This window comes from Neovison vison, chromosome 2, assembly GCF_020171115.1.
Source record: "Neovison vison isolate M4711 chromosome 2, ASM_NN_V1, whole genome shotgun sequence".
Taxonomy (NCBI): Eukaryota; Metazoa; Chordata; class Mammalia; order Carnivora; family Mustelidae; genus Neogale; species Neogale vison.
Genome location: NC_058092.1, coordinates 39,672,903 through 39,697,815, shown reverse-complemented (window position 1 = coordinate 39,697,815; position 24,913 = coordinate 39,672,903). Strand labels below are relative to the sequence as shown.

The window sequence follows — 24,913 nt, the reverse complement described above, 5'->3', positions numbered from 1 at the left end:
TCCCCCCTCTTTCATAAAAATAATACTAACCATATGCATTTCAATAGATATTTTAGAAATCTCCATATTGTCAAATTTCTACCAAAATACTTTTAGAGACTCTTCGGACATTATTTTCAACCAGTCTTTACTATATCAAAAGGGATATTCCCTGGATTTAATGCTTTTATCTCAGAAGTGAAATTTCAGTATTCTTCTAAATCATGAACTGTGATCTTTTGCAAAGAAAAAATTAGTGATTATTGAGTATTGTATTTTGATGGAACCATGATACCTCAAACTTAACATTTCTAAAAAAATTTCCTTTCATATCTTTTTCTTTTCTTAAGTCTATTTCAGTTAATGCATCACTAATCTTCTGAGTCACTAAGCTGGAACTCTCAGTTACCCTGAGAGTTAGTCCCTTACTAGAATTAGTCCTTCACTCCCTTTGTGACTGATACAAATTGATGTGGCTGGCTGGATGTTATATGTTCATACCCTTTCCTACTAATAACAGATTACATTCCTTTGACTTAGGAGATCAGCAGATAACTATGTTATCCTGGCCATAGACTGGTTTATGAGGTGGACAGATGGCCCATGTGTGAACCAATTAGAACCAGAAAGAGTTTAAAGAGCTTTTCATTTTAGTTTTTTAAAAAAATTACTGTAAATATAGAGAGAAGCACTTTCTTGCCTTTAGGGTCATGTAGCTGGAAGAACATGATTTGGGGCTTTTTGTGGCCATGCTACTTGTTCGTATAGTGTAAGCTTGACTGTGATAGAAGAGAATTAAGTGAACAAATTTTAATGAGAGTGGGAGAAAAAAAATGCAAACAGCATTTAATTGCCTGTGCCCAACTTTGTGCTCCTTAAAGTTGTGCTGGTTTCTGATGTTTTTCTTTTGTTTCTAAAAGCTTCCAGTTTTTCCCTAAGGTAACTGGAGTTGAGTTTTGGTTACTTTCAGCTCAGAAAGAACTTCCTTTGTATTTATTCAATTAGAAAGATAATTGAGTTATACTTTATAAATCTGTTGACACCCTCTTTTTATTCACACTACTACTGCTTTGTTTTTGTTCTCTATCATCTCATACTTGGAATCTGCTTACCAGTCTGTCTAGCCCCACCCTGTCAGTTATTCTACTGTACTGAAACTAAGCTATAATTGGCATTTTAATACACCACTTTGCTGTTTAATTTTTTTTTTTAACATCACCTTTGTCCAGATTTTTAGCCTGGCTTGAAAGGTCCATTCAAATCTGACCATCTCATCTCCCCTCTTCTATTTTCTATATATTCTGCAGTCTAGCCACACCAAAATATTGTCACTTTTTAATTATACCAATCTCTTACACATATTTGTGTAAGTACTGGAGCACTGCTCCAGTGAGGGATGTCCCTTCCTGAAAGCTGCTCAGGTGATGACATGGGACAGAATCCTAGGTAGGACTCTGTAGTTTCAGGATCCCCAAGGTCATAGACATTACAGGGGTTCCTGAAGGTGGCAGAGTTCTTAAACATTGGAGCAGGGAAGCTGGCTGCAGTCAGCAAGCCCAGGACTGGGCTTTCAGCTCCAGGTTGCCATAAACCATGCACAATCTGGCAACTCCTCTAAGACCAGAGTCCAGCAAGCAGGAGAAATGGGGGGAGACCCTCCTCCTTCCCCCAGGATGAGTGGTACGTGTGTGTACTGCAGGAGTCTACAAGGTTTGGAGACTCCAAATAGAGTTGCATGCCTCATATAAAAACACTTGATCACAGGCTGGGTGAACACAGTGCACTCAGAGACAAAAGTGATTGCTTTTTACTAAGTGCACACTGATGAGTGGGAGCTGTGATCTTGTAGCTCTAGGACTGAGATTGGGGTACCACCATTTTTATTTTCATCCTCTAAAGTGGCGTGGAAAGCCTTCCAGGAACAAAAGACACACAGAGCAACCTGGAGCCACTTACACTGAGTCTGGCCTTTTTGGCAAGAGCGATACAACTCTGTCCAGTCAAAGATACCTGAGAATCAGTGCAACAAGCCCCTCCCCGAGAAGACCGGTAGGTATATTTGGCTAATACCAAGTTACGGATCCCACAGAACTGAAAAAACTCCAGTGCAAGGGGAAAGTAGTATATAGAATTTGAGGTTTTTTTCTCATGATTCTTGTCTTTCAGTTTTAAACTTCCTTTTTCTTTTCTCTTTTATTCATTTTCAACTAGTTTCTTATTTTTATCAACTCCTTTTTTAAAAGACTTTTTAAATTTTCATTTTACATTTACATTTTTATATACTTTCTTCATTTTTGGCTTCCTTTCATTGTGTTCAGTTTTATTTTCGTATATGTTTGTTTCTTTACTATTTTGGGATCTTGTGTCTTCTAACAAACAGACCAAAATATACCCAGGACCTGGTGTATCACCTTGTTCTACCTGTTTGCTTATATTCTTTCCTTTTTTTCTTTTTATTTCTTTTTTGTTTCTGATCTCTTCTGATTTGTCTAGTGTCTATTTTGTTTGGGCTGTGTTGGGGTTATTGATATTTTTGTATTTTGTTTTCTTGTTCAGCTGTTCTTTGGACAAACTGACAAGATGGAAGAATCCCCAGAAAAAAGAACAATTGACAGTACTGACAGAGACTTAATAAATATGGGTATTAGTAAAATGTCAGAGCTAGAATTCAGAATAATGATTTTAAAGATACTAGCTGGGCTTGAAAAAAGCATAGATGAAAATAGAGAATCCCTTTCTGGAGAAATTTAAAAAAAAAAAAAAAACCTAAAATCTAATCAGGTCAAAATCAAGAAGGCTATTAGTGAGATGCAATAAAAAATGGAGGCTCTTACTGCTAGGATAAATGAGGCAGAGGAGAGATTCAGTGCTACAGAAAATAAAACTATGGAGAATAAAGAAACTGAGGAAAAGAGAGATAAGCAACTCCTGGATATGAGGGGAAGATTTGAGAGATCAGTGATACCATAATGCGAAACAATGTTAGAATAATTGGGGTTCCGGAGGAAGAGGAAAGAGCATGTGAGAGAGCGGCAATAGGTGTATTTGAACAAATTATAGCTGAGAACGACTCTAATCTGGGGAAGAAGACAGGCATTCAAGTCTAGGAGGCACATTGAACCCTTCTCAAAATAAATTAAAATAGATCAACACCCTGACTTATAAAAGTGAAGCTTGGGAAAGCTTGAAAGCAGCTTGGGAACTAGAGTTCCTTAACCTATAGAAGTAGAAACATAAGGCTGGCAGCAGACCTAGCCACAGAAACCCGGCAGGCTAGAAAGGAATGACATGATATATTCAGGATGCCAAATGAGAAAAGTATGAAGCCAAGAATACTTTATCCAGCAAGGCTTCGCTTAGAATTAGGAGATAAAGAGCTTTCAGGACAAACAGAAACTAAGAGAATTTGTGATCATTAAACCAACTCTGAAAGAAATATTAAAGGGCATCCTGTAAGTGAAGAGAGAGCCCAAAAGTTACGTAGACCAGAAAGGAACAGAGACAATATACAGAAACAGTGACTTTACAGATAATGCAATGGCACTAAATTCATCTTTCAGTATTTACTCTGAAGGTAAATGGGTGAAATGCTCAAATATAAAGACACAGGGTATCAAGTTAGATAAAAAAGCAAGATCCACCAATATACTATCTAGAAGAGACTCACTTATGAAAGAAATTGAAGAAGACAGAATGAAATGGAAAAAAACATTCCATGCTTATGTATTGGAAGAACAAATATTAAAATGCATAGACATTTAGGCATGCTCTCCAGAGCAATATATGCATTCACTACAATCCCTATCAAAATACCATTGAAATTTTTCACAGAGCTGGAAAAAATAATCCTATAACCTGTATGGAACCAGAAATGACCCCGAATAGCCAAAGGAATGTTGAAAAAGAAAACCATAAAGCATTTTTAATCTTTGAAATAGAATGACTGAAAATATCACCCAATTTTCAGATCCCTATTTTACTGTCAGTGTATGGTGAGATATAAAGCATTAATTATTCATCATGTATTCAATGTTTAATTGCTGGTTAATAGCTCCTAATATATTTCAAGGAAAGTGTGTTTGTTTGGAGAATCAATTCCTGCATATCAAGATGAAAATATGTTCCTCAGCCTTAGGAGTCAGAGTATAAAACTCTTCATTGCTTGAGCCACAGAAGCTTATGATTGTAAGCAAGCACTGTTTTAAGTTTTGTATGACCTTGTAGCTTATATAATTTCACAGTCTTCTTAAAATTTTCCAAAGCTATGAATGTAAGGGGTGCCTATGTGGCTCAATTGGTTTAGTGTCTGACTCTTGAATTTTGACTAGGAACATGATCTCAGAGTCGTGAGATCAGACCTGAGTGTGGGCTATGCCCTTAGTGTGGAGTCTGCTTGGGATCCTCTCTCTCCCTCTGCCCTTCCCCTTGCTTGCCCTCTCTCCCTCTCTCTGCCTCTCTCTCTCTCTCAAAATAAATAAATAAATAATATTTTTGAAAAATTTATAAAAATTTATGAATATAAAATTATATTACAATAAACTACTGGCATCTGGGGATTCAGGTCATCTTATGCCAAAAGCTCTTTAGTCTGTTTACAAGAAATGCTTCAAAGAAGTACAGCCTTGCTTTCTTTTCCTATCATAAATGCCTGCAATTCCTGAATGTTAAAGCTTAAGTTTCATTTGCTTCTCAGTAAATTCATCTATACTCGGAAGGAAACTTTGGTTAAGTCATCATTCAAGTCATACTTCAAGTTTTGTACTGATGATAAATTCACATTTAAAATAGCTTTACTGTTCTTTAATGAAAAATATTTATTACAATTTTTCATAAATGTTACTGGTTTGCCCTTTTTTGCCCATGAAATATTTTTTTTTAATTCTTTTTAAAAAAATTATTATTACAGAGGGCACATATTGCATGGAGCACTGGGTGTGGTGCATAAACAATGAATTTTGGAACACTGAAAAGAAATAAAATAAAATGGAAAAAATATTTTTAGTAACATATGTTATTTGCCCCAGGGGTACAGGTCTGTGAATCATCAGGCTTACACATTTCACAGCATTCACCATCACTCATACCCTTCCCAGTGTCCATAACCAACCACCCTATCCCTACCCACCCCCCACCTACCAGCAACCCTCAGTTTGTTTTGTGAAATTGAGAGTCTGTTATGGTTTGTCTCTCTCCTGATCCCATCTTGTTTCATTTTTTCCTTCTCTATCCCCCACACCCTCCCACCTCTCAAATTCCTCGTATCAGAGAGATCGTATAATTGTCTCTGATTGGCTTCTTTCTCTCAGCATAATACCCTCTAGTTCCATCCACGTCATTGCAAATGGCAAGATTTCATTTCTGTTGATCGCTGTACAGTCTTCCATTGTATATATATATACCACATCTTCTTTATCCATTCATCTGTTGACGGACATCTTGGTTCTTTCTATAGTTTGGCTATTGTGGACATTGCTGCTCTAAACATTCAGATGCACATACCCCTTCGGATCACTACATTTGTATCTTTAGGGTAAATACCTAGTAGTGTGATTGCTGGGTTGTAGGGTGCTCTATTTTCACCTTTATGAGGAACCTCTATGCTGTTTTCCAGAGTGGCTGCAACAGCTGGCATTCCCACCAGCATTGTAGGAGGGTTCCCCTTTCTCCGCATCCTCGCCAACATCTGTCATTTCCTAACTTGTTCCTTTTAGCCGTTCTAACTGCTTTGAGGTGGTATCTCATTTTGGGTTCTTTATCTAGATTTTGGATACTAGTCCTTTTTCTGATATGTCATTTGCGAATATCTTTCCCATCTGTCAGTTGGCTTTTGGTTGTGTTGACTGTTTCCTTTGCCGTGCAAAAGCCTTTGATCTTGATGAAGTCCCAATAATTCATTTTTGCCCTTGCTTTCCTTGCCTCTGGCACTGTCTCAAGGAAGAAGTTGCTGCAGCTGAGGTCAGAGAGTTTGTTGCCTGTATTCTCCTCAAGGATTTTGATGGATTCCTGTCTCACATTGAGGTCTTTCATCCTTCCCATGAAAGTTAATGAAACATTTAAATAAAATTGTCAAGTGGGGAAGAAGGCTTTCTCTCTTTACAAACACCCATGAATTCTGTGTAATATACTCTTTCTTTTCATTGCTTCATGAGTCCCCATCAATTTTTGCTTGACCTATTGCAATATATTCCAGTGTATTATCACTGTTTCTGTCTCAAGCTTTATCCAAGACCCTCATTTTCTCTTTATACTACCCTAGATTTCACAAAATCAAAATTTTTTACTACTTCTTTTGCTTAAAATCTTCCGAAGACCCCCATTTCCTTACACTAAACTTACCTCTTCAACCTTATGTCCTAGCACTCCTTACATTATTAGACCTTGGTCATATTGACAATTACCTGACCTTACCTTCCTATCTCATTGCCCTGTGCTCTTCCACATAACATTCCTTCTGCCTTCTCCCATTTGACATCTTGAAGTCTCCTATTCCTCCTTCAGTAACTCAAGTGTCACTTCTTTTGACTGTTTGCCAGCCTTGCAACCTCAAGTAGGGTTAGGCGTTTCACTTCCATGTTCCTATAATAGTTTTTGCATATTTAGACTATGATTCTTAATATGTTTTATAGTAACTACTTTTTGTTAGTTGCCATCATTTTATTGGTAGCCTCTTTTATTCCAGCTCACTATTTCCATTCATCAGGAAATGTTCTTACCCTTTTGCCTGTATCATCTCATTTAATTCTTACAATATCTTTATTGGTTTACAGTTGGAACATTCAAGATACAGTCTTTAGTCTTAAGGAGACACATCTATTAAGGAATAGAGCTGTGAATCCAGGCATTCTCATTCCAGAGTCTGTGCTTCTAATCACTGTTCTATACCAACAAACTGGAATTTCTAGTGAATAGCAGAATCCCTGCTACATAGTAAGTGCTTAATAAATACTTGGTGATTGAAACAAAGGGACACAAGATTTCTTTAGCTTTTTTTTTTTTTTTTGTAGCCAAAATGTATTCCCACATTGTTTTATCTGTATATACTTATTGCTGGGGTCAGCATATCTGTTGGTTTTGTCCTTACAGTGGGTGTGTTTTTCAGGATATTCATCCAATCACTATGAATTTTTCATTTTTTCAAGTTTTTTCTTACTTTTAGCTTTTGTTGGAAAAAGAGCTAATTATAATTCTACATTGTTTGTTATTTAGACTTTGCAGTATAACAGTAATATGACTACAGTGATTTCTGTCCATATGTCTTCCTAGTCTTTTGAACAGGCAAACACATAGGTTTAAGAGCCTCTTTATTAAACTGGTGGGCCAAGCCACAGCAACCTCTCGCAAGACATGTCTGTAAGGGCAAGGAAAACAAAAGCAAAAATGAACTATTGGGACTTCATCAAAACAAAGAGCTCTGCATGGCAATGGAAACAGCAATACTAAAATTCAACCTACAGAATGGAGTAAGATATTTGCAAATGACATAACAGAGACAGTGCCCTAAAAACAAATAATCTGGTCATGAAATGGGAGGAAGACATGAACAGAAACTTCTCTAAAGACATACAAATGGCCAACAGACATGAAAAAAATGCTCCACAGCACTTGGCATCAGGTAAAAAATTTCAAAACCACAATGAGATACCACCTTATACCAATTTGAATGGCTAAAATGAACAAGACAGGGAGAAAATATTGGCAAGGATGTGGAGAAAGGGGAACTCTCTTACTCTTTTGGTGGGAATGCAAGCTTGTATAGCCACTCTGGAAAACAGTATGATGGTTCCTTTAAAAGTTGAAAATATAGCTACCCTATATTCCAGCTATTGCACTACTGGATATTTACCCCAAAGATACAGACGTAGTGATCCAAACAGCCACCTCATCCCAATGTTCATAGCAGCGATGTCCACAGTAGCCAAACTGTGGAAAGAGCTGACATGTCCTTCAACAGATGAATGGATTAATAAGATTTAGTTCATATATATACAATGGAATATTACTCATCAGAATGGGTGAATACCTACCATTTACATTGACATGGATGAAACTAGAGGGTATTACGCTAAGTGAAAAAAGTCAGTCAGAAAAAGACAATTATCATATGGTTTCACTCATATGGAGAATATAACAATTAGTGCAGAGGATGATAGTAGAAGGGAGGGAAAACTGAATGGGAAGAAATCAGAGAGGGAGACAAACCACGAGAAACTCTTTACTGTAGGAAACTGAGGATTGTGGAAGGGAAGGTGGGTGGGGGGTTGGGGTAACTCGATGATAGACATTAAGGAGGGCACATGATGTGATGAGCACTGGGTGTTATACATGACTAATGGATATTGCATCAAAAACCAATGAAGTATTTTATGTTGGCTAATTGAACTTAAATAAAAGAAAATTAAGAAATAAAGGAAAAAGTATACTGGTGGTCCAAGATCACAAACATTTCCCAAGAAGAAGTGGATTTACCCAGGAGAGGGAGATTAACTCCTTGAGGGAAGCAGGCACCATTTGGAAAATTGCCCTATCCAGATCTCTGAATGATATAGAGAAATACATTTCTCTCACGTGAATGATGACTTTGTTTCCTAAGAGGATCTTCCCTATCCAACTAGTTAAATCAGTGTGGTTACTTTTCTGTAGCAGGTGAAATTTTAGAAATTAATAGACTATACAGGATGGGAAAGTCATATGACCTTTGCTAATTTTACAGTGTAATGAAATTATTTTTCCTCTATTTTCAAGGGCTCCTCTTCTTTCTTTCTAGTGGTACTAGAATGATTTGGGGTTCATTCTTTCAGAGAATCACATAACTGGGCGAGGCTGCAGAGGGTCAGTTTTAAGGACCCTGAATCTCAAGTAGCCAGAGCCAGTGGGCATTTTATTTTATTTTATTTTTTAATTAAAAAAAATGTTTTTTGGGAGTGAGAGTGCACATGAGTTGGGGGAAGGCAGAGGGAAAGAAAGAGAGAGAATTTCAAGCAGGCTACTTGCTCACTGCAATGTGACGTGTGAGTCTCAATCTCAGGAACCTGAGATCATGACCTGAGTCCACATCCAGAGTCAGACTGTGAGGGGCACCTGGGTGGCTCCGTGATTAAGTGGCTGCCTTTGGCTCAAGTTATGATCCCAAGGTCCTGGGATCAAGCCTCGCATCAGGCACCCTGCTCAGTGGGGGGCCTGCTCTCCCTCTACCAATCTCTCCCTCTGCCAATCTACTTGTGCTCTCTCTATATATATATATCTCTCTGTCAAATAAATAAAATCTTAAAAGAAAAAAAAAAGAGAGAGAGAGAGAGAGAGGTTTAACTGGCTGCTCTATCGAGGCATCCTACAGTGGGCATTTTAATTCAGGATATACTTACACATTGATTCTTATCTTCTTCCTTGATAATTCAGATAGTTTTCAGTTTAAAATGCCTTTTATAAAATGAACGTTCTGAAGGAAAAAACTGAGAAAACAGAGTCCTTTAGATTGCTGAGAAATACAGTTTTCATATAGGTTTTTTTTTTTTTTTTTTGAAAAATGGAAGATTACATGTTTCTCTGTAAGGAGAAATTTTGTGCGGGAAGGGATTGGAGAACTCCCTTATATTCCTGGAAGAAAATACAGCCAAAATAAATAAGAAAAATAGTACCTCATTATTCTGGAAAATAAAGTAAAATGTATATCAAAGTTTTACATAAAGAAAATAAACCAACATCTTAAGGCCAAGTATAAATGTTATTTAAGTTGACTGACTTTTCATGATAACTTTCAGTGGAGAAATGCAGAAAAATAAACTTAACAGTTTTAAATATCCATTTTTGGAGATTTTTATGGCTTTTGTTTTTCACTAGCTTATGTTTCTCTATTATAGATATAACAGCAACTCACTTTTGCACATCATCTTGTGATTTCCTCCGGGAATTTCTCCATCATAGCACTTGATGCTTGAATTGAAATGATCCACTTATGTGATTCATGCTCCAGCTTGATTATAAGTTCCATGAAGACAAGTACTTACTTATTCATGTTTGTATTTCCCGTTCCCAACATGAGTTCTGGTTTGAAATAGACCTTCAAAATGTTGCTACAATAACTGCCATTTATATTACTTAACAATTTTGGGAATTTGCTCTTACTTATACATTTATTCCACAGATATTTATTGAGAACTGAGTTTGGGCTAGCTACTAGTACTGAGGGTATAGCAGTAAGCAAACAGAAAAATATTCCTGAGCTTACATTTTTACCAGAGGGGACAAAAATAAATATTAGTCATAAAAAATAAGTAACTTTTATGGTATTATTGAATATGGTGACACTGTGACACTGTGAGAAAATTTAGAGTAGGTGAGATGAATTAGGAATGTGGTAAAATATTAAGTATGGTGGTCACATTGGCCTCTGAAGAAAGGAGATTTGAGCAATAACTTGAATGATGTTGGAGAGTCATCCATGTGAAATTGTGGGAAAAGAAACTTTAGAAAGAAGGAATAGCCACTGACAATGCCTTAAAACTGAGTGTGCCTGACAAGAGGAATAGAAAGAAGGTCAAGTGGTTTTAGAGCAATAGGAGAGAAGACTGGGCAGTTGAAAGGGAGGTAGATGACACAGAATATTTAATTAATTAATTTATTTGTTATTTTAGGAGAGGGAGAGTATGTGAGCAAAAGGGGGGCAGAGGGTGAGGATCCTCAAGCCGACTTCTAGCCATGATTGGAGCATGATGGAGGATAGGGAAGTCTTGATCCCAGGACCCTGAGATAATGACTAGAGCTGAAATCAAGAGTCAGATGCTTAATTGACGGAGCCACACAGGCCCTCCTCATGTAGAATCTTTTAAAAATTTCAGGTTTATCTGAAACAAATGCTAAACCTCTTCAGCATTTTGAACATGATCTCTTTTATGCTTTGGGAAGATTACTTTGGCTGTTGTGTTGAAAATAGATGGTTGGGGAGCAGACAAAGAGACCAGTTACAAACAATTGAGTTGGGAGAATAGTGGCTTGGATCAAAGTGATACCTGTGTGAGTAAAGCAAAGTGTTTGGATTATAGATATACTTGAAAGGATTATTTGATGGATATTTTTAGTTATTAAGTATGATATTAAGACTTAAAGGTGACTCCAATACTTTTGGGCATAAGCATTGGCTATGTAATTTATGTACATAATCTCATTTGATAACAGTACTACCAAGAATATATTCTATCTTTTACAGACAAGAAAACTGAGGTCAAGAGCAATTAAATTTTCCCAAAGTTCAAAACTAGTCAGCACTGGTGCTAGGATTCTAATGTGTTTCTGTCTAAGCCTAAGGCTTTTGATCTTTTCAATACATGAGAGCATTTAAGATGGTGTTCCTAAAAATTTTAACTGTCGTTTTATGCTGTGGTTTTATGTTTTAAATTTCCACATGTCGTCTTCATGAGTGACCTCTTCCCAAAATGAAACCTTAATATAAAAAGTAGTCCAATTCTGGGTGGTTTTTGTTTTATTTATTTTGAGACTTCTTTGTAGGGTTTATACTGGGACTTGTTTTGTGTTCTTATTGTATTGCTCTTTTGTCACTATAAAATATCCTCCTTTGTCTCTAACAGCTTTTGTCTTAACGTTTATTTTTCTGATATTAGTATGGGTATTCCAGTTTTCTTTTGTTGTGTTTGGTATGTTTATTTTCCTTCTTTCTCTCACCCTAGTTGTGAGTTTGTATCTAAAGTGTGTTTCACTTTAGATACAAACAGTGTGAATCACTGGGGGGTGCCTTCACTCAGGTCTTGGTCTCTGGGTTCTGGGATCAAGCCCTGTATCAGGCTCCCGGCTCACCAGGGAGTCTGTTTTTCCCTCTCCTTCTCTCCCTGGCTCATGGTGTCTTTCTCTCTCTCTGTCTCAAAAGAATAAATTTTAAAAATTCTTAAAGAAAATAAAGTGCTTCTCTTGCAGACATCATGTGGTTGGTTCATTTAAAAAAAATCTATTCTGACATTTTTGGCCTAGTGTTTAAGCTTTATACATCTATTGTAATTATTGAGAAGCTAAGATTATTTTGCTGCCACTTTGAATATGTTTTATACTTTTTTCATCTCTTCCTCTATTACTGCCTTCTTTGTGTTTAATAGATATTATCTGGTGTATCATGTTATTCCTTTCTTACTGATTTTACTTTTTTAAAAAAATTTTACTATACTTTAAACTTTCTTTCCTAATTTCCTTAATAACCCTGAGGATTAAGATGAACTTAATTTATTTAGTAACAGCATGGTTCTTATTAATTGTTACTTAATTTCAATAATATATAGTATACATATATTTATTGTTATGCAAGTTACATCTGGATAGATTATATATACTCTGTACAAATTTTAATGATTACTTTATGTGGTTTCCTTTTATATCAGTAGGAGAAAAACATCTAGAGTTGTAAAATGTTTATACTGTCTTTTATTTTGTAGTTATTTTTACTGATGCTCTTTTATTTCTTCATGTGGATTTCAGTTATGCTGTAGTGTTCTTGTATTTAGCTATAAGGATATCCGTTAGTATTTCTTCTAGAGCAGATTTTAAATCTGATAATGTCTTAATGTCATTATAAAAAGTATTTTTTGCTGGCTATCATATTCTTGTTTGACAATGTTTTCTTTCAGCACTCTGTTATTCCACTGCCTTCTGTCCTCCATTATTCATGATGATAAATCAACTGTTAATCTTATTGTGGCCTCCTTGTAAGTGATGAGTTGTTTCTGTGTTGCTGAGTTAAAGATTCTTTTTCTCTTTGGCTTTTGACGGTTTATGATATGTCTAAGTGTGGATCTCTCTTTTTTCACAGGTGGAAAAAGGAAGGATTAAATCTGTTAAAAATTATGAAATTTTAGGCTACTTGTGTCTTGTCTCTGGCTTTTTATTCTCATCTAAAAATATCTGCTTTTTATTGAGATAATTAATCTGTTCATTTATCTGTTCTATTTAATGTAATTATTGATATGTTGGGCTTAAATGAACTATCTCATTATTTTGTTATTGCCCCTTTTGTTTCTATTACTTTGTAATTGTTTTACTGAATTCATAATAAAAAAAACTTTTTCTTTGGATTCTTAGTAAAACTACTCTATATTGATTTTAATGGTTACTCTAAAACAATATTCACCCATAATTTATTAAACTTTCAAATTTATTAAACTTTTAAAATATTTTGTTTAAAATTTAATTTTAAAATTTTAGGTATTTGTTACAACTGATTAACTTACATTGACACATCATAATCATTCAAAGTCCATAGTTTACATTAGGGTTCACTTTCGGTATTGTATTCTGTTGTTTTGGATAAATATATAACTATACGTTTCCATCATTATAGTCATACAGAGTATTTTCACTGTCCTATATATTCTCTGTTCCCTGTTTATTAATTTCTCTTCTTTACAGTCTCTGAATCCATAACTTCGCCTTTTCCAGGATGTCATATGGTTGGAATCATACCTAATATATGGTCTTTTCAGATGAGTAACTTTTGCTTATTAGTATTTAATTTTTTTCATGTCTTTTACATGTCTTAATAACTTATCAAACCCTTTTTAGGGTCCTTATTTTACCACTTCAAATTTAATACTTCACACTTGGTACCTTGTACTTGTAATTACTACTTCCTTTTTTTCTCAAAGTTCTTCCTACTTCCTACTTTCTGTCTCACAAATTTGTAGTTACTTCACATCAGTCTAATTCTATTTATCATTTCAATTATTGTTGCTATTTTGCCATATATTTTGCTTCTATGTGCTTTGTAAACTGGCTTTACCATTTTTAAAAGTTTGAACAATTACCTTGTAAGAAAATTATGAGACAAATAAAAGCAGTCTTTTAAATTTATACACTTATTTGGAATTTTTAAAAAAACAATTTTATTTATTTATTTGACAGAGAGTAGACATCAAGAGCAGAAATGCAAGCAAAGGGAATAGGAGAGGGAGAAACAGACTTCCCACCAAGTGGGGAGCCCGATGTAGAACTGGATCCCAGGACCCTGGGCAGACACTTAACCACTGGGCCACCCAGGTGCCCACTTATTTGGTATTTTTAATGGTGCTTTATTCTTACTGGGATTAGCTCTATCTAATATATAGTACAGGTCTGTTGATAATGAATTCCTTTATTTTTTGTTAATCTGAGAATGTTTTATTTTACTCTCATTTTTAAATATGTTTTCAGTGGATATTGAATTCTTGGTTGAGATTTTTTTTCTTTCATCATTTAGAGATGTTCTATCTTAGAAGATATATGGTTATTCTTAGAAGTCAGTGGTTATTCTTGGTGTTGTTCACATTTCTGTTTTATGACTTTTCTTCTGGTTGCTTTTAAGATTTTCTGTTTCTTTTTGTTTTTTATCAATTTGACTATTATGTACTTAGATTGAGTTTTCTTTCTATTTATTCTGAATAAGGTTTCTTGAGATTCTAAGATATCTAAGTTATTTTTCAATTTATGTTTGAGAAATTTTTGGCATTATTAAAAACAATTTTTTCTTCTATCTGCTCATTCTATTTTCAGACTCATTTACATGTGTTGTAGACCACTTATTATTCCATAAGATTCTAGGCCTCAGTTAACTTTTCTTCTATTTTCTTTCAGTTCTTCAGATCACATGATATTTTAATGATTTATCTTCAAGTTCATTGACTCTTCATCATCTCTAACCTAACGTTAAGTCCATCCACTTAATTTTTATTTTAAGTATTGTGCTTTTTACTTAAAGAATTTTTGAGTGGTTTTTATAGGCATTTCTATTTCTTTAGAAATTCCATATTTCTTAAATATGAAAATTATGTTTTTAAAAATTCTATTCACATATTTTTGTTCTTTGATGATATTTATAACAATTGATTTAAAGGGGTTTTCTTCTGCTAAATAGTATGACTGATGTCAGTGTGGATTTATATAATTTTCTTCACCCTTTTGATTATGGGTGATATTTATCTTTGAGTATCTCATAACTTTTGACTGTACAGTCGACAGAATGGAAGATAGATGCTAGAGAGTGGATTCTGTTATCTTTTTGAGTGTATTAGTGTGTATTTTAGAAGGCACTTCATATTATTGTTTAGAGTCTATTAATGTTTATTATAGAAGGCAGTTCATTTCCTTACCAATTCAAGACTGATTTCCTTAAACTTCTATATGCATTGCTCTAAGTTTTATTGATGTAGATCTGATGGAAAACTTAGGTACTTCCAAACTATTCTAACTTGGCTGCAAACTTTGTCTCCTGTGGAGATTTTATTAGGGCTTGGTTTCTAGTTTTATTAGGGAAAATACAGAATAGTTCATCCTCACTACATGGTTTTATTGCTAAGGGATGACCCTGCTGGTATCTCAACTGGATCTTATGCCTGTATTCCACACGCTACCAGCATAGTTTCATATCTAGTATATCTGTTTTGTTTTCAACATTGTAGTATGTTCGATTTGATAAAACTAATGTAGTTTCACTTTGTGCATGTACCTGCCTAGCTTTGAGCCATAGACTTACAGGAAATGATCTCAGAGTTTTCTGGCATACCCATTCAACAGCACCACCACCACCATCTATAGTTTCCTCCTGTCTGATGACCTTCTCCACAGATTTCACCTCTTTCAACATATTATTGTGGGAGTTCATCTTGTGAATGTCTCTTTTCTCAGGGATTGCTGTATAATGTTGCTTATTTTCTTATGTCTGGAAAGAGTTGTTTCATGTATTTTACCTGCTTTATAATTCTTTACAATGGGGCTAATCTCTTAATGGTTACTCCAACATGGCTGAACCAAAAGTAGAGATTATTTTTTGTCAAATACTTTTCTGCCTTATTAGATACAACATATTTTTTCTCATTTTGTTAAAATGCGGATTTAGATTGCTGATTTTTTTAGTTGCTTTTGTTCTTATAAGAAATTATGTATTTCAAGGAGGGGGCAAGATGGTGAAGTAGTAGGGAACCCTATTTCAACCAGTCCTCTGAATTGAGATGGTTATCTACCAGAGCATTCTGAACACCCAAGAAATCAGCCTTAGTTGTAAGATTATATACTACTAGATCTCTTCAAGGCAGAGGATCATCAGTCGAGAGGTATAAGAGACAAACAGGGATTGTGCAGAAAGATATTGTAGAATAGACAAAAGGGGGAGGGAGCCACCAGAATGAGCCATTGGAAATTAGTATCCCAGTGTCAAAGTGCCCTGTGCTTGGGGACAAGCAATAGCTTGGAGACTAGTGGCTGCAAGACAGGAAGGGACTCACAACAGCACTCAAACAGAACAAAGGGGCTTAATGGACAATTGCTGGGACCCAGTGGCTACAGGCGTGGACCAAAGTCCATGGTCCCAGGACCAGCAAACACCGGGCTAGGCTTTCCCAGACTGGTATCACTCACGTTTTTGGTGGCACTGGGGTAGAGAGACAAGCAGGGGCCTCGATCAACCATTGGGAGGGTCACTGGAAGTGTGCACCACCTGTGAGAGGCTGTGGAATTCAACAGGGCTTGCAGAGAGGAAGATTCTGTGTTCTGGAGGATTCAGAGAAGTCTCTACCTTCTCTCTGAGGCAGGGGTCTGGGTGCAAACAGTTTATTTTGGTCTGTTCCTCTGAAAAGACATGAAAAGCCACCAGAGAACAAAAGCCTCCAGAGAACAAAAGCCAAAAAAACTGGTTTTGACTGAGCCCAGCCCCTTGATAGGGACAGAACAACTCTGCCCAAGCAGCATAGACTGAAAAACAACATGACAGGCCCCTCTGCAGAAGACAAGCTGAAAGAACAAGAGGACATCAACCACAAGGTCCCCATAAAACTGTAAAACCCCAGCACCAGAGGAAAACAGTATATTAAGTTCCTGGTATTGCCTCACAGCCTGTATATTTCTTAGATGCAACTTATCTCTCTCTCTCTCTCTCTCTCTTTTTTAATTCTTTCTCATAATTTTTATTCTTTTCTTTTTTTTTAATCTACTTGTCATTTCAACTTGATGTTTAATGTAACATATTCCATAGTAACTATTTTTTTAAAGATTTTTTAAAGTTATTTATTTATTTGACAGACAGCGATCACAAGTAGGAAGAGAGGCAGGCACAAAGAGAGTAAGAGGAGGAGGAAGCAGGCTCCCTGCTGAGCAGAGAGCCCAATGCAGGGCTTGATCCCAGGACCCTGGGATCATGACCTGAGCCGAAGGCAGATGCTTTAACCCACTGAGCCACCCTGGTACCCCTCCATAGTATCTTTTTAACTTTTTTTTCTTACCTATACTTTCTTTTTCTTTTCTTTAAAAAAATATGTAGATAGATATAGATATAGATATAGATATAAGCTTCAGTGTAGTCCTTTCTTCCCTATTCAATACCACTTTTCTATATATACAAGTTTTAATTTCCCTGTGTCTCTGAAAAGTTGAGTTCTCTAACAAAGATAACAAGATTTACCTGGGAAGACCTGAAATATCCTTCTTTACCCAAAGAGGGATTATTACCACCTTCCTGTTACTTCACTTTATTTGTTTGTTTATTCATTTATTTATTTTGTGGGTCTTGTTTGCTTACTTTTGTTTTCATGTTACTCATAGAGCTCATTTTGTCTGTTTGGTTTTTTTTTTTTTTTTTTTTTCTTTTCCCTTCTTCTTTCTTTTTGACCTTGACTTCCGATTACTCTGAAATTTCCTGGGTTCACCTTGCCTGGAAAAGGGCTGACATTTTCTGCTGAAATGCCCTCAACCACAGACAATGGGATGACAAAGAGAAATTCCCAACCAACCAACCAACCAAACCCAGAGACAATGGCCTCTCTAGCAGATCTAATGGATATGGATCCAAGCAATATGTCAGAAATAGACTTCAGGGTAGGAGTTATGAAGACAATATCAGGCTGCAGCAAACTATTAATGGCGACATAGTTTTGTTAAGGGCAGTAATTCAAACAGATGTGTCAGAACATAAAAATGCTATCAATGAGATACAGTCTAATCTGGATGCTCTAACAGAGTGAATGAGGCAGAGGAAAGAATTAGTGATCTTGACCACAGAATGATATAAAAGAAGGAGCAGGAGGAGCCTGGAACAAATAACTTAAAAATAGAATTAGAGAAAAAAAAAATGATGCCATGAAATGTTCCCATGTCAGAATTCCTGGGATCCCTGAGGCGGTGGAGAGGGAGAGAGGACTAGAAGATAGATTTGACCAAATCATAGCCAAGAACTTCCCTAATCTGGGGAATGAAACAAGTAGTCCTATCCTAGAGGCAAAGAGGACACCCCCCCCCAGATCAATGAGGGCAGATCAACCCCCAGACATGCAATAATAAAACTCGGAAATCTTAGAACCAAGGAAACATTTTAAGGGAAGGTAGGGGAAAGAGATGCCTTAAGTACAGAGGGAGAAACATTCAAAAAAGGTCAGACCTATCCACAGAGACATGGAAAGAGTGAAAGGGTTGGCAATATATATTCAGGATACTAAATGAAAAGAATATGCAGCCAAGAATTTGGCAAGGCTGTCGTCTGGAATGGATGGAGAGAGAAGGAGCTTCCAGAACCAGCAGACACTGAAAGAATATTTAACCACTAAGCCAGCCTTGCAAGAAATATTAAGGGGGGTTCTGTAAAAGGAGAAAGACCCCAGTGGTGATATAGAACAGAGATACACAGAGACAATCCATAGAAACAAGAACTTCACAGGCAACATGATGACAACAAAATCTTATTTGTCAATAATCACTCAGTGTGAACAGCCTAAATGCTCCCATAAAATGGAATAAGGTTGAAAACTGGATAAAAAGACAGGACCCATCCATATGCTGTCTATGATCATATTGAGAGACTCATATTGATCTTAAAGATACATCTAGCCTGAAGGTGAAGGGATGGTGAACAATTTTTCATGCTAATGGACCTCAAAAGAAAGCAGGGGTATTAATCCTTATATCAGACGAATTAGATTTTTAAGCTAAAGAATGTAGTTTGAGATACAGAAGGACACTATATCATTCTTAAAGGGTCTATCCAACAAGAGGATCTAACAATTATGAATATCTATATCCCCAACTTGGGAACAGCCAACTATATAAGCCAGTTGTTAACCAAAATAAAGAGACATATTGATAATAATATACTTCTTACACTGTTGGTAGAAATGCAAATTGGTTCAGCCAGTTTGGAAAACAGTGTGGACTTTCTTCAAAAAATTAAAAATAGAGGCACCCTATGACCCAGCAATTGCACTACTGGGTTTGGATACAGATGTAGTGAAAGAAGGACCTTAGGAACTCCAATATTCATAGCAGCAATGTGCACAATAGCCAAAATGTGGAAAGTGCCATTATGCCCTTCAACAGATGAATGGATAAATAAGATGTGGTCCATATACCCAGTGGAATATTACTCAACTCTCAGAAAGGATGAATACCCATCTTTTGCATCAACATGGATGAAACTGGAGGAGATTATGCTATGTGTAATAAGTTAAACAGTGAAAGACAGTTATCATATGGTTTCACTTATTCTGGAACATAATGAATAGCATGGAGGACATTAGGAAAAGCGAAGGAAAAATGAAGTGGGGAAATTGGAATGGGATCTGAACCATGAGAGACTATGGATTCCAAGAAGCAAAGTTAGGGTATTAGAGGGGAGGGTGGTGGGTGATCGGTGAGCCTGTTAATGGGTATGAAGGAGCTCATCGTTTGCATGGAGCACTGGGTGTTATATGCAAACAATGTATCATGCAACACTACATCAAAAACTAATGATGTACTGTATGGTGAGGAACAAACACAATAAAAAAAAATACAAAATAAACCAAAATAGGACACCTTAAAAAAAAAAAAAGAAATTGTGTATTTCATGTATTTTCCCAATGTATTGCCACATATAGTTCATTATATATTTGTTGTTTTTTTCCTTTTGCTTATTTGATGTATGTAAGTTTTGCAGTAGTATTCTCTTTTACTATTACTATTGAAACTCAGAAATGCTTAGTGCTTCGTTAAGTTCATAGTTTAAAGCACCAGGGTGAGACCTTGAAATAAAATATACCATATCCACAGTCAATATTCAGTATTTATTCATCTATTCAATCAGGTTTTCATTTAAAAAGTACCATGTTGTGTGTTGTAAAGTAGAACAGATACTACTATTTACTATATTTCATTCTGTATTCTTTTAAAATTATTATATTAATAATATAATTATTTTTAAAGTTTCTTGTGATTAGATAATTGATTTCAGACATATATAAATTAATGAAAATCATCTATATTTTTATATGTATGTATTTCTGTTTTTAATAGATTTGGCTACATCCCATAAATATTTTCATATATTTATTATATATAATTTAGTTCTAAATTCTATCAATATGGTATCAGTACATATGCAGTGTAGTATAAATTCCTTTGAATTTTTTTTTTCTTTTGAAATTTATTGAGACTTTCTTTATGGACCAGCTTATGATCAGTTCTGGTGAATGTATCATGTGCGTTTGAAAAGAATACACACACACACACACATAGTTCTATAAATATCAAGTGTTTCATAATTAGAAGCAAGAAGCCTTTTAATCACATTTTCAATACTCTTAATTCTTTTTTACTGTTTTCTTAATTTTCTCAGTTGTAGTTTTGGTCTATTGAAGTTTCTCAGTATAATTCTTCATTTGTCTCTATCTTCTATTTTGTTATATTTTACCTACATATTTGGAGCTGTGTTAATAAATGTCCATTGCTCTAAGATTTTTTATATCTTCATGATGGAATTATCCTTTTTTTCATCATGAAATACCCCCGTTCATTTCTAATAATATTTCTTGATTTATAGCCTACCTTGTCTGATACAAATATAGCTATGTTAACTTTTTTCAGAGTGCTTTCCTGATTTAGCTTTTTCATTTCTTTATTATTCAGTCTTTCCATTGTCTTAAATGTAAAGTTGTACTTATAAAGAATATATAGCTAATTTTTTTATCCAGAATAAAATTTTTGTGCTATTTAGTCAGTTTGTATTTAGCACACTTACAAACATATTTATGTTTAAAATCTACATTTTATTTTTTGTTTTGTATTTGTCCTGTATTTTGAATTTCTATTTGTTTTCTTTTCTTGCTTTTCATATGAGTGGAAAGGAACCAAATTATATAGAGGCATTGCTAGTTTATTTAGAAATAACCATTTTCAAAAGGTCAAAAATTGGCACTTTGTTGAAATATTAGAGGTAACATGAAAAAAGGATTGTTTATGTATATAAACAAAGAAGATATTTCTCACAGTAATGAAGGTGGTCAACAGGATAGTTATAGAAGATCAAGGTCCAGATGCTTGTTATTATTTAAGAGAATAAACTTAGCGAAAACAAAGACTATATCTGATTTATTATCTGTTTTATTTTACAACACATAACATGGTACTTTTTTGAGGAATATCTGATTGAATAGATGGATGAATGTATTGACTGTGGCTATGATATATTCCAAAGACAGCACAATGGAGTCAGAAATCTTTATTTCAGGGTTTTTCCTGGTGCTTTAAATTATGAACTCAACAAAGCACTAAATATTTCTGAGTTTCAACTACTCATCCATGGGGTCATGGTGAGGCTTTAATAAAATAAAGCATTTCAATTAATTTTGAAACTAAAGGTTATGACACAAATGGTGCCTTATTATTTATTTTTTCAAATGGTGCCTTATTATTAGATAGCATCTATGGCAGCAATTTTAAGATATATCATTATTTATCAAAACCCACACTATAAAGTGTTCCAGGATTAAAAACAAAATAAAAGTTTTCCTTTAAATGTTCAAATGCACATTAGTTTTTAATTGTTTAACCAGAAATATTTAGATGGCAAAAAACAGTGTTTTTTTCATCTCTTGTTTCTTTTATTTTTATTTTATTTTAATTTTTAAGATTTTATTTATTTATTTGGCAGACAGAGATCACAAGTAGGCAGAGAGGCAGGCAGAGAGAGAGGAGGAAGCAGGCTCTCTGCAGAGCAGAGAACCTGATACGGGGCTCTATCCCAGGACCCTGGATCGTGACCTGAGCAGAAGGCAGAGGATTTAACCCACTGAGCCACCCAGGAGCCCCAAAGAATTTTTTTATTTATTTGACAGACAGAGATCACAAGTAGGCAGAGAGGCAGAAGTAGGCTCCCTGCTGATCAAAAAGCCTAATGCAGGGATTGATCCCTGGACCCTGGGATCATGACCTGAGCCAAAGGCAGAGGCTTTAACCCACTGAGCTGCCTAGGTACCTCTCTTTCTTGTTTCTTTTAAGCATTATAACTGTTAGTATACTTTCAATTTATATTATCTCTGTATTTTTTCAAGCATCTATGTTATGTAGAAAAGCTGTTAGTCTAGTGATTTAGAGTCATATTGCTGGAATTCAAATCCCAACTCTGACTCTTACTTGCTTACATGTTATATGACTCTAGATAAGTTATTTTATATCTTTGTCCTTTGATGTTTTCATATGTAAAATGAGGATAGTAGTGGTTTCTACCTCACATGGATTGTTGTTAGAATTGGATAGGTTAGCACCCCCATCATTTTGGACAGTATGTGGAGTGTAGAAGCTCTCAGAAAATATTTTCAATTGAAAATTAATATTCATAGTAGTTACCAAGAGATAAATATTCATATTTCTTTTTAAAATATTCATATTTTTGTTAATATAATCCTCACTTTGTAGTTGAAAAAACAGAGCCTGGATGAAATTAACTGAATTTTCCAGTGATATTCAGGAGTAGATAGAGGTAGAACTTGAGCCTAGATCTCTGATTGCAAGTTCAATGCCACTGTGCAATGAGTATTCTGCCCTGTAGGACATAAGGCTTTTTAAATATTTTTGCATGATAATTGAAAGAACCAAATTAATTGAGGATTCTTCTTGGGAATTCTGAAGACAATTGAAACTAGAAAAATTGAAATAGAAGTTTTTGGTTTTAATTAGTTCATGTTTGTACTTTCCTATCAATGCATTTTTTTTCAATATCTATTCTTGATTGGAGGTAATTGATTGATTTGGCTCTGGAAGGAGGAATAAGTCTGACTTCTCAGGCCAAATATTAATGGAAGCAGATAAAATTACCCTAGGGTTAATTGATAAGGTTTTTGGGGGAAGATTGTCTTATTATCTTGGATTACTGCCTGATGAATCTTAGATACAGGCAGTCAAAGAATGGTACAGCTGAAAGGAACTTTTAAGATTAGGTAACTGAATATTCTCATTTAGTAGATGAAGCCCTTAGAGAATAAGTAACTTACGTATTGTTGCACAGTGATTCAGCTGAGCTAGAATTTAGGTCTACTAATTTCCAGGCTCATATTCTTTGACAACAGAACAGGTGCTCAGTAAAAGAAGTAACATGCCAGTAGAACCAGTAAAAGAATTAGTTGAAAACTTTGTTATATTTAAGATTAAAGTTTAATTCTGAGTATTCATTTGGAGAAAGACACACTAGAGCTTATTTTAAAGCAGGATATTGCTATGCTCTTCAGGTGCAATAGAATAGTGATTTCTCAGTCACTTTCTGTGTTGCTGCCTATAGTCATCTTTACTCTTCTTCAGATGTTGATTATCTGGCTTGAGAATTCACCATAGTCTTTGCTTCTATTTTTTATCCTACCCCATTGTGACAGTTATGTGAAAGCATAGCCCTATAACTGATTTCACTGCTCATTAGAGTAGAAGTCAAAGAGAGGATATACGAGGAATGGAAATCACAGGTACCTAAGTTTATACACATTTTTTTATTTTTTAGAATTAAAATATAATTAACATACAGTGTTATTTTAGTTTCAGGTGTACAATGTAATGATTCAGCAATTCTATACATTACTCAGTGCTCATCAAGATAAGTGTACTCTTGATCACCTTTACTTATTCACCCCTCCCTCACCAACCTTCCCTCTGGCAAACTATATTTTTGATAGAAGTGATCTGTTGGTGGAGAAAATGGAAATTAATTTCATGGCTGTTAGTGAATTTGACATTATTCTTATGGAGCAACTAGTTCTATTTTTTGTATCCTTTAACATGTTCTGATAGAAGGCAATTACCAAAAGTAGCTTGTACTGTGCATAGTACAATGCATACTATTGTTGTGAGAATTAAATTAGAGATAGAAGTAGTTTGTATAAAGCTTAACACAAAATACATGAAATATTATTGTCCTTTTCTCTAACTAGTAAGCTGAAGTTTGGTTGTGATACTTCCTTGGTTTATTGGGGCATGCCACATGCTCCATGACATCCCAGTGTAATAATCTGTCACTGGTAGCACAAATAGATCTGACTAATAAGTACTTGAAGACCTGTTTTTACCACAGCATGGACTAGCTGGAAGGCTCCTCTTATCCTGGGCTGTATTCAGAGTTGGCAGCCTTATAGATTGTGAATGCTGAACCTACAAGTACTGAATAATGATAAATGTTGCTGCCAGAGCTCATATTTAAATGTATGTGCCACTGAGCTGCCTGAACTTCTATTAAAACACAGTTCTTTTGATTTTTGTCACCAGGTAACCTTGGACGGGTGGACCAGGTCTCTGAATTTGAGTATGACTTATTCATTAGGCCGGATACCTGTAATCCACGCTTCCGAGTCTGGTTCAACTTTACTGTTGAAAACGTGAAAGAATCACAGGTGAGGGAAGTGTTGGATATCTTCAGTGTGGTTTTGGTAAGAGTATTATGCTTTTGTTTTACGTTAAAAATCTCAATATAATGACTAGATTAGGAGTATTTTCTTGTGTATCTCTAGCAATGATATAGTTTTAAGAGATATAAACAAACATGTATAATATGCTGTCTTTTGTTATCTCGTGGTTATTAAGTAATACAAATAGATTATCTGAGAACAAAAAGTGTTCTTTACTGATTAAAGAATTAGTATAATATGCTGGTTTCCTCGAGGAACCCTTTATTAGTGACTTGCTCTTATGT

The 24,913-nt window shown here is 35.2% G+C and overlaps 1 protein-coding gene across 3 annotated transcripts in view; it reads left to right on the top strand.

Moving 5' to 3' along the window:
* Positions 1-24,913, top strand: part of LOC122899951 (BEN domain-containing protein 5) — a 1,721,330-nt gene that overhangs the window by 354,944 nt on the left and 1,341,473 nt on the right. For 2 of the 3 annotated variants that reach the window (XM_044238193.1, XM_044238192.1), the window contains exon 3: positions 24,490-24,650. In XM_044238193.1, coding sequence (XP_044094128.1) covers positions 24,490-24,650 — 161 coding nt within the window. The remainder of the gene's footprint in view (positions 1-24,489; positions 24,651-24,913) is intronic. The other variant, XM_044238194.1, reaches the window with a different exon arrangement.